The 14,765-nt window shown below is 44.8% G+C and overlaps 1 protein-coding gene across 1 annotated transcript in view; it reads left to right on the forward strand.

Moving 5' to 3' along the window:
* The window catches only part of LOC147016168 (uncharacterized), a 111,707-nt gene that overhangs the window by 40,814 nt on the left and 56,128 nt on the right, over positions 1-14,765 (forward strand). Inside the window, exons 6-8 of the mRNA XM_085849149.1 lie at positions 396-11,231; positions 12,309-12,386; positions 12,726-12,854. Of these exons, the coding sequence (XP_085705275.1) occupies positions 396-11,231; positions 12,309-12,386; positions 12,726-12,854 (11,043 nt within the window). The remainder of the gene's footprint in view (positions 1-395; positions 11,232-12,308; positions 12,387-12,725; positions 12,855-14,765) is intronic.

Raw genomic sequence — 14,765 nt, forward strand, 5'->3', positions numbered from 1 at the left:
AACTCCACACGCCTTGAGAACCTCAGAAATGCTTCCTGACACTGCTACGGCAACAACCCAAGAGGACGCCATTGAAACTCAACCAGCATCAACAACAACTTCAAGGCCTTCCAAAGAATTGAGAACTGATCGAACTCTAATCCCACCAATTTCATTAGTTCCTGAGGAAAGAACCTCCATCACTGCAGCTCTTGATACTGCGATTTCCAGCAGAAAACCAACAGCCACTGATGCTGTGGGGACTTCCCCGTCGCCAGAGGTCACCTTTTCCGAAACATCTCCTGCTCCCACAGATGGGACATTGTCACCTGCAGCATCTTCTGAGTGGCTTCGGATTTCTCCTGAAATATCTCAAACCAAAATTCCTCTCGTTTCATCATCCACTGAAGAACTCGGCTTGACAGCATCCCAAGTTTCAGTGATCAATATCTCAACAACCGCAACCACGATTTCTGCAACAGCCTTGTCAACAGAGGAAGTGGCTTCTCCTTCAATATCTGCGGAAGCGACATTTTCTGAAACGTCCACTGCAAGATCGACACAGGAACCCACATTGAGTCCCATCCACACAGTACTTCCAGCAATTCATCTCACAACAAACTACACCAAAATCCCTGTGTATTCACCCTCTTCAGCTGAACCTTCAACACCTCCCACAAATGCTTCTGAAACTCCACACGCCTTGAGAACCTCAGAAATGCTTCCTGACACTGCTACGGCAACAACCCAAGAGGACGCCATTGAAACTAAACCAGCATCAACAACAACTTCAAGGCCTTCCAAAGAATTGACGACTGAACGTACTCTGATCCCACCAATTTCATTAGTTCCTGAGGAAAGAACCTCCATCACTGCAGCTCTTGAAACTGCTATTTCCAGCAGAAAACCAACAGTCACTGATGTTGTGGAGTCTTCCCCATCGGCAGAGGTCACCTTTTCCGAAACATCTCCTGCTCCCACAGATGGGACGTTGTCACCTGCAGCATCTTCTGAGTGGCTTCGGATTTCTCCTGAAATATCTCAAACCAAAATTCCTCTCGTTTCATCATCCACTGAAGAACTCGGCTTGACAGCATCCCAAGTCTCAGTGATCAATATCTCAACAACCGCAACCACGATTTCTGCAACAGCCTTGTCAACAGAGGAAGTGGCTTCTCCTTCAATGTCTGCTGAAGCTATATTTTCTGAAACGTCCACTGCAAGATCGACACAGGAACCCACTTTGAGTCCCATCCACACAGTACTTCCAGCAATTCATCTCACAACAAACTACACCAAAATCCCTGTGTATTCACCCTCTTCAGCTGAACCTTCAACACCTCCCACAAATGCTTCTGAAACTCTACACGCCTTGAGAACCTCAGAAATGCTTCCTGACACTGCTATGGCAACAACCCAAGAGGACGCCATTGAAACCAAACCAGCATCAACAACAACTTCAACGCCTTCCAAAGAATTGACGACTGATCGAACTCTGATCCCACCAATTTCATTAGTTCCTGAGGAAAGAACCTCCATCACTGCAGCGATTGAAACTGCCATTTCCAGCAGAAAACCAACAGCCACTTATGTTCCGGAGTCTTCCCCATCGGCAAAGGTCTCCTTTTCCGAAACATCTCCTGCTCCCACAGATGGGACGTTGTCACCGGAAGCGTCTTCTGAGTGGCTTCGGATTTCTCCTGAAATATCTCAAACCAAAATTCCTCTCGTTTCATCATCCACTGAAGAACTCGGCTTGACAGCATCCCAAGTTTCAGTGATCAATATCTCAACAACCGCAACCACGATTTCTGCAACAGCCTTGTCAACAGAGGAAGTGGCTTCTCCTTCAATATCTGCGGAAGCGACATTTTCTGAAACGTCCACTGCAAGATCGACACAGGAACCCACATTGAGTCCCATCCACACAGTACTTCCAGCAATTCATCTCACAACAAACTACACCAAAATCCCTGTGTATTCACCCTCTTCAGCTGAACCTTCAACACCTCCCACAAATGCTTCTGAAACTCCACACGCCTTGAGAACCTCAGAAATGCTTCCTGACACTGCTACGGCAACAACCCAAGAGGACGCCATTGAAACTAAACCAGCATCAACAACAACTTCAAGGCCTTCCATAGAATTAACGACTGAACGAACTCTGATCCCACCAATTTCATTAGTTCCTGAGGAAAGAACCTCCATCACTGCAGCTCTTGAAACTGCGATTTCCAGCAGAAAACCAACAGCCACTGATGTCCTGGAGTCTTCGCCATCGGCAAAGGTCACCTTTTCCGAAACATCTCCTGCTCCCACAGATGGGAAATTGTCACATGCAGCATCTTCTGAGTTGGTTCGGATTTCTCCTGAAATATCTCAAACCAAAATTCCTGTCGTTTCATCATCCACTGAAGAACTCGGCTTGACAGCATCCCAAGTCTCAGTGATCAATATCTCAACAACCGCAACCACGATTTCTGCAACAGCCTTGTCAACAGAGGAAGTGGATTCTCCTTCAATGTCTGCTGAAGCTATATTTTCTGAAACGTCCACTGCAAGATCGACACAGGAACCCACTTTGAGTTTCATCCACACAGTACTTCCAGCAATTCATCTCACAACAAACTACACCAAAATCCCTGTGTATTCACCCTCTTCAGCTGAACCTTCAACACCTCCCACAAATGCTTCTGAAACACCACACGCCTTGAGAACCTCAGAAATGCTACCTGACACTGCTACGGCAACAACCCAAGAGGACGCCATTAAAACCAAACCAGCAACAACAACAACTTCAACGCCTTCCAGAGAATTGACGACTGATCAAACTCTGATCCCACCAATTTCATTAGTTCCTGAGGAAAGAACCCCCATCACTGCAGCGATTGAAACTGCGATTTCCAGCAGAAAACCAACAGCCACTGATGTTCCGGAGTCTTCCCCATCGGCAAAGGTCACCTTCTCCGAAACATCATTTTTTGCTCCCACAGATGGGACGTTGTCACCGGAAGCGTCTTCTGAGTGGCTTCGGATTTCACCTGAAATATCTCCAACAGAAATTCCTTTCCTTTCATCATCCACTGAAGAACTCCACTTGAAAGCATCCTCAATCTCAGTGATCAATATCTCAACAACCGCAACCACGATTTCTGCAATCGCCTTGTCAACAGAGGAAGGCGCTTCACCTTCAACATCTGCTGAAACTACATTTTCTGAAAGGTCCACTGCAATATATACAGAGGAACTCACTTTGAGTCCCATCCACACAGCACTTCCAGCAGTTCATCTCACAACAAACTACACCAAAATCCCTGAGTATTCACCTTCTTCAGCTGAACCTTCAACACCACCCACAATTGCATCTGAAACTCCACACGCCTTGAGAACCTCAGAAATGCTTCCTGACACTGCTATGGCAACAACCCAAGAGGACGCCATTGAAACCAAACCAGCATCAACAACAACTTCAACGCCTTCCAAAGAATTGACGACTGATCGAACTCTGATCCCACCAATTTCATTAGTTCCTGAGGAAAGAACCTCCATCACTGCAGCGATTGAAACTGCGATTTCCAGCAGAAAACCAACAGCCACTTATGTTCCGGAGTCTTCCCCATCGGCAAAGGTCTCCTTTTCCGAAACATCTCCTGCTCCCACAGATGGGACGTTGTCACCGGAAGCGTCTTCTGAGTGGCTTCGGATTTCTGCTGAAATATCTCGAACAGAAATTCCTTTCCTTTCATCATCCACTGAAGAACTCCACTTGACAGCATCCTCAATCTCATTGATCAATATCTCAACAACCGCAACCACGATTTCTGCAATAGCCTTGTCAACAGAGGAGATCGCTTCTCCTTCAACATCTGCTGAAACTTCATTTTCTGAAAGGTCCACTGCAAAATATACAGAGCAACCCACTTTGAATCCCATCCACACAGTACTTCCAGCAATTCATCTCACAACAAACTACACCAAAATCCCTGTGTATTCACCCTCTTCAGCTGAACCTTCAACACCTCGCACAAATGCTTCTGAAACTCCACACGCCTTGAGAACCTCAGAAATGCTTCCTGACACTGCTACGGCAACAACCCAAGAGGACGCCATTGAAACTAAACCAGCATCAACAACAACTTCAAGGCCTTCCAAAGAATTGACGACTGAACGTACTCTGATCCCACCAATTTCATTCGTTCCTGAGGAAAGAACCTCCATCACTGCAGCTCTTGAAACTGCTATTTCCAGCAGAAAACCAACAGCCACTGATGCTGTGGGGACTTCCCCATCGCCAGAGGTCACCTTTTCCGAAACATCTCCTGCTCCCACAGATGGGACATTGTCACCTGCAGCATCTTCTGAGTGGCTTCGGATTTCTCCTGAAATATCTCAAACCAAAATTCCTCTCGTTTCATCATCCACTGAAGAACTCGGTTTGACAGCATCCCAAGTCTCAGTGATCAATATCTCAACAACCGCAACCACGATTTCTGCAACAACCTTGTCAACAGAGGAAGTGGCTTCTCCTTCAATGTCTGCTGAAGCTATATTTTCTGAAACGTCCACTGCAAGATCGACACAGGAACCCACTTTGAGTCCCATCCACACAGCACTTTCAGCAATTCATCTCACAACAAACTACACCAAAATCCCTGTGTATTCACCTTCTTCAGCTGAACCTTCAACACCTCCCACAATTGCATCTGAAACTCCACACGCCTTGAGAACCTCAGAAATGCTTCCTGACACTGCAACGGCAACAACCCAAGAGGACGCCATTAAAACCAAACCAGCAACAACAACAACTTCAACGCCTTCCAGAGAATTGACGACTGATCAAACTCTGATCCCACCAATTTCATTAGTTCCTGAGGAAAGAACCTCCATCACTGCAGCGATTGAAACTGCGATTTCCAGCAGAAAACCAACAGCCACTGATGTTCCGGAGTCTTCCCCATCGGCAAAGGTCACCTTCTCCGAAACATCATTTTTTGCTCCCACAGATGGGACGTTGTCACCGGAAGTGTCTTCTGAGTGGCTTCGGATTTCACCTGAAATATCTCCAACAGAAATTCCTTTTCTTTCATCATCCACTGAAGAACTCCACTTGAAAGCATCCTCAATCTCAGTGATCAATATCTCAACAACCGCAACCACGATTTCTGCAATCGCCTTGTCAACAGAGGAAGTCGCTTCACCTTCAACATCTGCTGAAACTACATTTTCTGAAAGGTCCACTGCAAAATATACAGAGGAACCCACTTTGAGTCCCATCCACACAGCACTTCCAGCAGTTCATCTCACAACAAACTACACCAAAATCCCTGTGTATTCACCCTCTTCAGCTGAACCTTCAACACCTCCCACAAATGCTTCTGAAATTCCACACGCCTTGAGAACCTCAGAAATGCTTCCTGACACTGCTACGGCAACAACCCAAGAGGACGCCATTGAAACTCAACCAGCATCAACAACAACTTCAAGGCCTTCCAAAGAATTGACTACTGAACGTACTCTGATCCCACCAATTTCATTCATTCCTGAGGAAAGAACCTCCATCACTGCAGCTCTTGAAACTGCTATTTCCAGGAGAAAACCAACAGCCACTGATGCTGTGGGGACTTCCCCATCGCCAGAGGTCACCTTTTCCGAAACATCTCCTGCTCGCACAGATGGGACATTGTCACCTGCAGCATCTTCTGAGTGGCTTCGGATTTCTCCTGAAATATCTCAAACCAAAATTCCTCTCGTTTCATCATCCACTGAAGAACTCGGCTTGACAGCATCCCAAGTTTCAGTGATAAATATCTCAACAACCGCAACAACGATTTCTGCAACAGCCTTGTCAACAGAGGAAGTGGCTTCTCCTTCAATATCTGCGGAAGCGACATTTTCTGAAACGTCCACTGCAAGATCGACACAGGAACCCACTTTGAGTCCCATCCACACAGTACTTCCAGCAATTCATCTCACAACAAACTACACCAAAATCCCTGTGTATTCAACCTCTTCAGCTGAACCTTCAACACCTCCCACAAATGCTTCTGAAACCCCACACGGCTGGAGAACCTCAGAAATGCTACCTGACACTGCTACGGCAACAACCCAAGAGGACGCCATTAAAACCAAACCAGCAACAACAACAACTTCAACGCCTTCCAGAGAATTGACGACTGATCAAACTCTGATCCCACCAATTTCATTAGTTCCTGAGGAAAGAACCCCCATCACTGCAGCGATTGAAACTGCGATTTCCAGCAGAAAACCAACAGCCACTGATGTTCCGGAGTCTTCCCCATCGGCAAAGGTCACCTTCTCCGAAACATCATTTTTTGCTCCCACAGATGGGACGTTGTCACCGGAAGCGTCTTCTGAGTGGCTTCGGATTTCTGCTGAAATATCTCGAACAGAAATTCCTTTCCTTTCATCATCCACTGAAGAACTCCACTTGAAAGCATCCTCAATCTCAGTGATCAATATCTCAACAACCGCAACCACGATTTCTGCAATCGCCTTGTCACCAGAGGAAGTCGCTTCACCTTCAACATCTGCTGAAACTACATTTTCTGAAAGGTCCACTGCAATATATACAGAGGAACTCACTTTGACTCCCATCCACACAGCACTTCCAGCAGTTCATCTCACAACAAACGACACCAAAATCCCTGAGTATTCACCTTCTTCAGCTGAACCTTCAACACCACCCACAATTACATCTGAAACTCCACACGCCTTGAGAACCTCAGAAATGCTTCCTGACACTACTATGGCAACAACCCAAGAGGACGACATTGAAACCAAACCAGCATCAACAACAACTTCAACGCCTTCCAAAGAATTGATGACTGATCGAACTCTGATCCCACCAATTTCATTAGTTCCTGAGGAAAGAACCTCCATCACTGAAGTGATTGAAACTGCGATTTCCAGCAGAAAACCAACAGCCACTTATGTTCCGGAGTCTTCCCCATCGGCAAAGGTCTCCTTTTCCGAAACATCTCCTGCTCCCACAGATGGGACATTGTCACCGGAAGCGTCTTCTGAGTGGCTTCGGATTTCTGCTGAAATATCTCGAACAGAAATTCCTTTCCTTTCATCATCCACTGAAGAACTCCACTTGAAAGCATCCTCAATCTCAGTGATCAATATCTCAACAACCGCAACCACGATTTCTGTAATCGCCTTGTCAACAGAGGAAGTCGCTTCACCTTCAACATCTGCTGAAACTACATTTTCTGAAAGGTCCACTGCAATATATACAGAGGAACTCACTTTGACTCCCATCCACACAGCACTTCCAGCAGTTCATCTCACAACAAACGACACCAAAATCCCTGAGTATTCACCTTCTTCAGCTGAACCTTCAACACCACCCACAATTACATCTGAAACTCCACACGCCTTGAGAACCTCAGAAATGCTTCCTGACACTACTATGGCAACAACCCAAGAGGACGACATTGAAACCAAACCAGCATCAACAACAACTTCAACGCCTTCCAAAGAATTGATGACTGATCGAACTCTGATCCCACCAATTTCATTAGTTCCTGAGGAAAGAACCTCCATCACTGAAGTGATTGAAACTGCGATTTCCAGCAGAAAACCAACAGCCACTTATGTTCCGGAGTCTTCCCCATCAGCAAAGGTCTCCTTTTCCGAAACATCTCCTGCTCCCACAGATGGGACGTTGTCACCGGAAGCGTCTTCTGAGTGGCTTCGGATTTCTGCTGAAATATCTCGAACAGAAATTCCTTTCCTTTCATCATCCACTGAAGAACTCCACTTGACAGCATCCTCAATCTCAGTGATCAATATCTCAACAACCGCAACCACGATTTCTGCAATAGCCTTGTCAACAGAGGAGATCGCTTCTCCTTCAACATCTGCTGAAACTACATTTTCTGAAAGGTCCACTGCAAAATATACAGAGCAACCCACTTTGAGTCCCATCCACACAGTACTTCCAGCAATTCATCTCACAACAAACTACACCAAAATCCCTGTGTATTCACCCTCTTCAGCTGAACCTTCAACACCTCGCACAAATGCTTCTGAAACTCCACACGCCTTGAGAACCTCAGAAATGCTTCCTGACACTGCTACGGCAACAACCCAAGAGGACGCCATTGAAACTAAACCAGCATCAACAACAACTTCAAGGCCTTCCAAAGAATTGACGACTGAACGTACTCTGATCCCACCAATTTCATTCGTTCCTGAGGAAAGAACCTCCATCACTGCAGCTCTTGAAACTGCTATTTCCAGCAGAAACCCAACAGCCACTGATGCTGTGGGGACTTCCCCATCGCCAGAGGTCACCTTTTCCGAAACATCTCCTGCTCCCACAGATGGGACATTGTCACCTGCAGCATCTTCTGAGTGGCTTCGGATTTCTCCTGAAATATCTCAAACCAAAATTCCTCTCGTTTCATCATCCACTGAAGAACTCGGTTTGACAGCATCCCAAGTCTCAGTGATCAATATCTCAACAACCGCAACCACGATTTCTGCAACAACCTTGTCAACAGAGGAAGTGGCTTCTCCTTCAATGTCTGCTGAAGCTATATTTTCTGAAACGTCCACTGCAAGATCGACACAGGAACCCACTTTGAGTCCCATCCACACAGCACTTCCAGCAATTCATCTCACAACAAACTACACCAAAATCCCTGTGTATTCACCTTCTTCAGCTGAACCTTCAACACCTCCCACAATTGCATCTGAAACTCCACACGCCTTGAGAACCTCAGAAATGCTTCCTGACACTGCAACGGCAACAACCCAAGAGGACGCCATTAAAACCAAACCAGCAACAACAACAACTTCAACGCCTTCCAGAGAATTGACGACTGATCAAACTCTGATCCCACCAATTTCATTAGTTCCTGAGGAAAGAACATCCATCACTGCAGCGATTGAAACTGCGATTTCCAGCAGAAAACCAACATCCACTGATGTTCTGGAGTCTTCCCCATCGGCAAAGGTCACCTTCTCCGAAACATCATTTTTTGCTCCCACAGATGGGACGTTGTCACCTGAAGCATCTTCTGAGTGGCTTCGGATTTCTCCTGAAATATCTCCCACTATTGCATCTGAATCTCCACATGCCTTGAGAACCTCAGAAATGCTTCCTGACACTGCTATGACAACAACCCAAGAGGACGCCATTGAAAGTAAACCAGCATCAACAACAACTTCAAGGCCTTCCATAGAATTGACGACTGAACGAACTCTGATCCCACCAATTTCATTTGTTCCTGAGGAAAGAACCTCCATCACTGCAGTGATTGAAACTGTGATTTCCAGCAGAAAACCAACAGCCACTTATGTTCTGGAGTCTTCCCCATCGGCAAAGGTCACCTTCTCCGAAACATCATTTTTTGCTCCCACAGATGGGACATTGTCACCTGAAGCATCTTCTGAGTGGCTTCGGATTTCTCCTGAAATATCTCAAACCAAAATTCCTGTCGTTTCCTCATCCACTGAAGAACTCGGTTTGACAGCATCCCAAGTTTCAGTGATCAATATCTCAACAACCGCAACCACGATTTCTGCAACAGCCTTGTCAACAGAGGAAGTGGCTTCTCCTTCAATATCTGCGGAAGCGACATTTTCTGAAACGTCCACTGCAAGGTCGACACAGGAACCCAATTTGAGTCCCATCCACACAGTACTTCCAGCAATTCATCTCACAACAAACTACACCAAAATCCTTGTGTATTCACCCTCTTCAGCTGAACCGTCAACACCTCCCACAAATGCTTCTGAAACTCCACACGCCTTGAGAACCCCAGAAATGCTTCCTGACACTGCTACGGCAACAACCCAAGAGGACGCCATTGAAACTAAACCAGCATCAACAACAACTTCAAGGCCTTCCAAAGAATTGACGACTGAACGTACTCTGATCCCACCAATTTCATTCGTTCCTGAGGAAAGAACCTCCATCACTGCAGCTCTTGAAACTGCTATTTCCAGCAGAAAACCAACAGCCACTGATGCTGTGGGGACTTCCCCATCGCCAGAGGTCACCTTTTCCAAAACATCTCCTGCTCCCACAGATGGGACATTGTCACCTGCAGCATCTTCTGAGTGGCTTCAGATTTCTCCTGAAATATCTCAAACCAAAATTCCTCTCGTTTCATCATCTACTGAAGAATTCGGCTTGACAGCATCTCAAGTCTCAGTGATCAATATCTCAACAACCGCAACCACGATTTCTGCAACAGCCTTGTCAACAGAGGAAGTGGCTTCTCCTTCAATGTCTGCTGAAGCTATATTTTCTGAAACGTCCACTGCAAGATCGACACAGGAACCCACTTTGAGTCCCATCCACACAGCACTTCCAGCTATTCATCTCACAACAAACTACAGCAAAATCCCTGTGTATTCCCCTTCTTCAGCTGAACCTTCAACACCTCCCACAATTGCATCTGAAACTCCACACGCCTTGAGAACCTCAGAAATGCTTCCTGACACTGCTACGGCAACAACCCAAGAGGACGCCATTAAAACCAAACCAGCAACAACAACAACTTCAACGCCTTCCATAGAATTGACAACTGAACAAACTCTAATCCCACCAATTTCATTAGTTCCTGAAGAAAGTACCTCCATCACAGCAGCGATTCAAACTGTTATTTCCAGCAGAAAACCAATAGCCACTGATGCTCTGGAGACTTCCCCATCGGCAAAGGTCACCTTCTCTGAAACATCATTTTCTGCTCTCACAGACAGGTCTTTGTTGTCACCTGAAGCGTCTTCTAAGTGGCGGAGGATTTCTCCTGGAATATCTCTAACCGAAATTCCTTTCATTTCATCATCCACTGAAGAACTCGTCTTGACACCATCCCCAACCTCGGTGGTGATGAACATCTCAACAACTGCAAGCACGATTTCTTCAATGGCTTTGTCAATGAAGGAAGTCTCTTTTCCTTCAATGTCTGCTGAAGCTACATTTTCACAAATACCTTCTTCAAAATCGACACAAGAACCTCCTTTGAGTGCTATCCACACAGTTATTCCAACTGTTCATCTGACAACAAACCACACAAAAATTCCTGAGTATTCGCCTCTTTTGTCTGAACTTTCCACACCTCCCGTATTTGTCGTTGACACCTCACGTGATCTCACAAACTCAGAGTTTCTTCCTGATCCTGCCACGGTAACCACTCGAGTGGATGCCACTGCAGGAAACCTTGTGTCGACAATGCTTCCATTCACTGCAGTTGAGGTGACTCCTGAATTTGGTAAGTTTGGCATTAAATGGCCACCTCTGACACTGGAAGATTTCCCTTCATCTTTTCTCCTTTTCCCCTGAAATGTTTTTCTTGTCTGGATAATTACCTTCGCATTCTGTGAAAAGTTATGTTTTGGTCGGCGTGTATTTATTTATTTATTTATTTATTTATTTGTAATCTTGTGATTCATATAACTCAAAAAGTATTAAACCGAACTGCATGAAATTTGGTGGGATGATTGGTTATTAGCCAGGAAGCATTCGATTAGATTTTAGGATCGTTCGGGTCAAAGGTCAAGGTCAAGGTCACGAAAAGGTCAAAATCGTCTTTTTACGATAACACGGTCAATTGTTATTCAATTTGCATGCAACTAACGCCAAAATGTTCAGAATTCAACGCCTCATCTTGTGATATGCAATATGACACAATGACGCCCATACTCTTGTTACCGGTTAGGGGTCAAAGGCCAGGGGGGTCACGACCTTGAAAAATATGCGGTTTTTGTCATAACGCGGTCAATTCTTGTCCGCTTTACATGAACCCAGCACCAAAATGTTCAGAATTTAATGCCCAATCTTGTGACACAATGACGTCATAACACATGTCACCGGTTGGAGTAAAATGTCGGGGGGGGGGGTCACGCCCTTGAAAAATATGCGGTTTTCGGCATAACTCAGTCAGTTCTCATTCGATTTGCATGAAACCAGCATCAAACGAGATTACCTTCTCTTGTTGAAACGTTGTATTCACTGAGCTTGCGAGTGAAGACTCGCCAAAACGACGTGAGTTGATTGTTGTTTAGTCCGTAGCCCCCGAAAGTCGGGGGGGGGGTCATGACATTATAGATATGTGGTTTGTGTCATAAGACCATTCATATGAAACCAGTTCCCCACACTCATACCAAGAACAAAAAAGTAGTGGTGGCGAAGGTATGCGCTCTATGAGTGCCCGTTCTATTTTATCTTTTTTTGGCATGTTGCACTTATTCACAATGAGCAGTTTAATATCATTTTTCTTTGAACGCTTCTTTCTCTTATTTTGTTCCCCTAACAGTTGCTCTTGTTTCTCAATTTGGTGATGTTGTAGGTTCTGCTTCCCCTTCACAATCAAGTCACTACCCACCTGAAGAGTTTTCTTCTGCAACTCCACGTTTTTCGATAACAAGCAGGTTCCCATTTTCTTCACTCCCTGTCTTCAACAGAGTTTCATACACAACTTCCTTTGCTGCTTCTTCGCATGATTTTTCTGCCCATTGTTTGCAAGATCACCACACTGACCAAATTAAATCTTTTAAAAATAGCTTGACTCACTCTGCAGACTTTTTTGTTTCTTTCCCAAATCTCATTCTTCCACGAGCATCAATCATATTTTAATAAAAATATTTTCTGACTCATTTTTTCAGCCAGAAAGAATGCAGTGTGTCTGCTTTTGTGTGAGTTCATCATTGGTAACAGTGGATTCATTGTCATCCATGCTCATTTCTGTTCTCTTCTCATCTCTCAGGATCACATCCTTTAACCACAGTCTCTATGGATGGATCGAAAGGTTTTATTTTTCCACCAAGCTTTGTCTTCCAAGATGAAAGTGTTCATGCTCCCCATGGAATTCCTGGAATACAAAGTGTCCCTGAAGGTAAATACCTGTGTAAATACGGAATTTTATTCTGCAACTCCATGAATGATGGTCGGGTCAGGGTCTTTCACTTGGAGAATATTTATTTCATGGAATGGTCTACCTGGAAAGTTCCTGGTAGCAGAAACAACAGATAGGTTTAAGCTAGAATTAGATCAGTGACTGAAAGCATCGGGGTAGGTGGGGTACATAGACATTGGCAGGATTAGTTGATAGCTCGGTTGGGATTGGTGATTGAAACCATGTGTAGTGATTGTGATGTCTGTGAGAGGGCCTTGTCAAAAGGTGAATGTGCTGTCAGTGTTTGTTGTTTCCTCATCCAATAAGTCTTTGAATGTTGCAGTTAAATGTTGTTTTTACACTCTTTTTATCCCCATCCCTAAAAAATGGGGGATATTGTAATCAGCTCTGTCTTTCTGTCTGTCTGTCTGTCTGTCTGACCACCTGTCATGCTGTTTCCTCCTAAACGGTTGTGCAGAAATTCACCAAATATGTTGTGATCATCACGTGGCAAGAAGCTGCGACAGCAGTGTCATTTTTGGCTCCGCCCTATGGAGGGGGGTCAAAAGGTCAAATCCAAAACTAGAACGGCACTCCATGGTGCACATAGTCTGTCCTGTGCACTCATTGTGATCAAAAATACCATCGTTAACTGAACATGCTGAACCTTGTTTAAGACAAGAAACAATTATGGCCCAGATACCCATATCATTCATGCACCCTGTTATGTCACGTACATTGCCATTATCCATAGCTTTATTGATTGATTATTATGATATTTAATGACCAGCTTTGTGCACATCAAGGCTAAATTGCATCAATGAGAATGAAATATGAAAAAAAAATTCAAATTATGTTCTCCATGGTGAGTCGATCATATGTAAAAAGTTTCGCATCGATCTGTTAAACGGTTCTGGAGAAGGTTTTTTATTTTCAATCCAATATGGCCACCAGACCATTTAGTCTTCAGTCACATTGGGTCGTAGATTAGGTATACTTGCAGAGTACCTGCCCTACGGGCAATCTTGTTCCAAGTATGAACACGTTCTTCTGACACATACATTTATTTTGGCGGTGTTTAGGCAACTGACAACTCTGTGGACGCAAAACCAAATAACCCGGGTTACGTGCATGAAGCAAAAACATATCTACTGCTTATAATTCAAAACACCTCACTGCACTGGAAAACGTAGGGACAGGAATACAGTACTATACTGTAAATGGTGGAGAATTGTGATACCCTCCCCCACCTGGAGGCAGCGCTGCATGATACACATTTACATGGAGAATTTTCACCCCCCCTCCCCAAGCCCACTGGCAAAGATAAAAACACCCCGATACACTAAATGGGGTCATGCTGATCCAATGTAGCAAGTCTGGATGTGATCAGCTCAGAACTGTAGGAGGAGTAGCACAACAAACAAACAAACCAACACAAACACTGGTCTGTGAATTTTAGTCAGGATGAAGTTTCAGATTTTTCTGATGAGGATTTCAATTCAACCAATTTTGGCTGGAATACCACTTCACCGATGATGTCATCGTTATCACCCTCTATACCATGTGGGGAGTTTACAACATATAACAAGTTTCAATGTTAGTTGAGCGGTTTCGCAGATGTCAAAATTTCACCCCTTTAATCCAATATAGGACTGTCATACATGCTACAATTAGGCTTCCGGTTCTGGGTTTGGAGCGTCGGCAGCTCCCTCTGAGGGCTCACTGCTGACTTTATCAAAGTTAAGTTTCTGGTTGTTATCTGTCCCGTTTTAACTGTATATTTTCTCACCTACATGTTACTGTGTGTTCCTAGTTTAGTTTTGTCTCAAAAATCGTGCTATTTTGTGAGTTTTCGTCGACATTGTCTTACCGGGTTCCTTGAGGCCAACCCATCATTCCCCACTCAGTGTA

This window comes from Eptatretus burgeri, chromosome 12 (assembly GCF_056783735.1).
Source record: "Eptatretus burgeri isolate ZD-2024b chromosome 12, Ebu_testis_v1, whole genome shotgun sequence".
In the NCBI taxonomy this organism is placed as follows: Eukaryota; Metazoa; Chordata; class Myxini; order Myxiniformes; family Myxinidae; genus Eptatretus; species Eptatretus burgeri.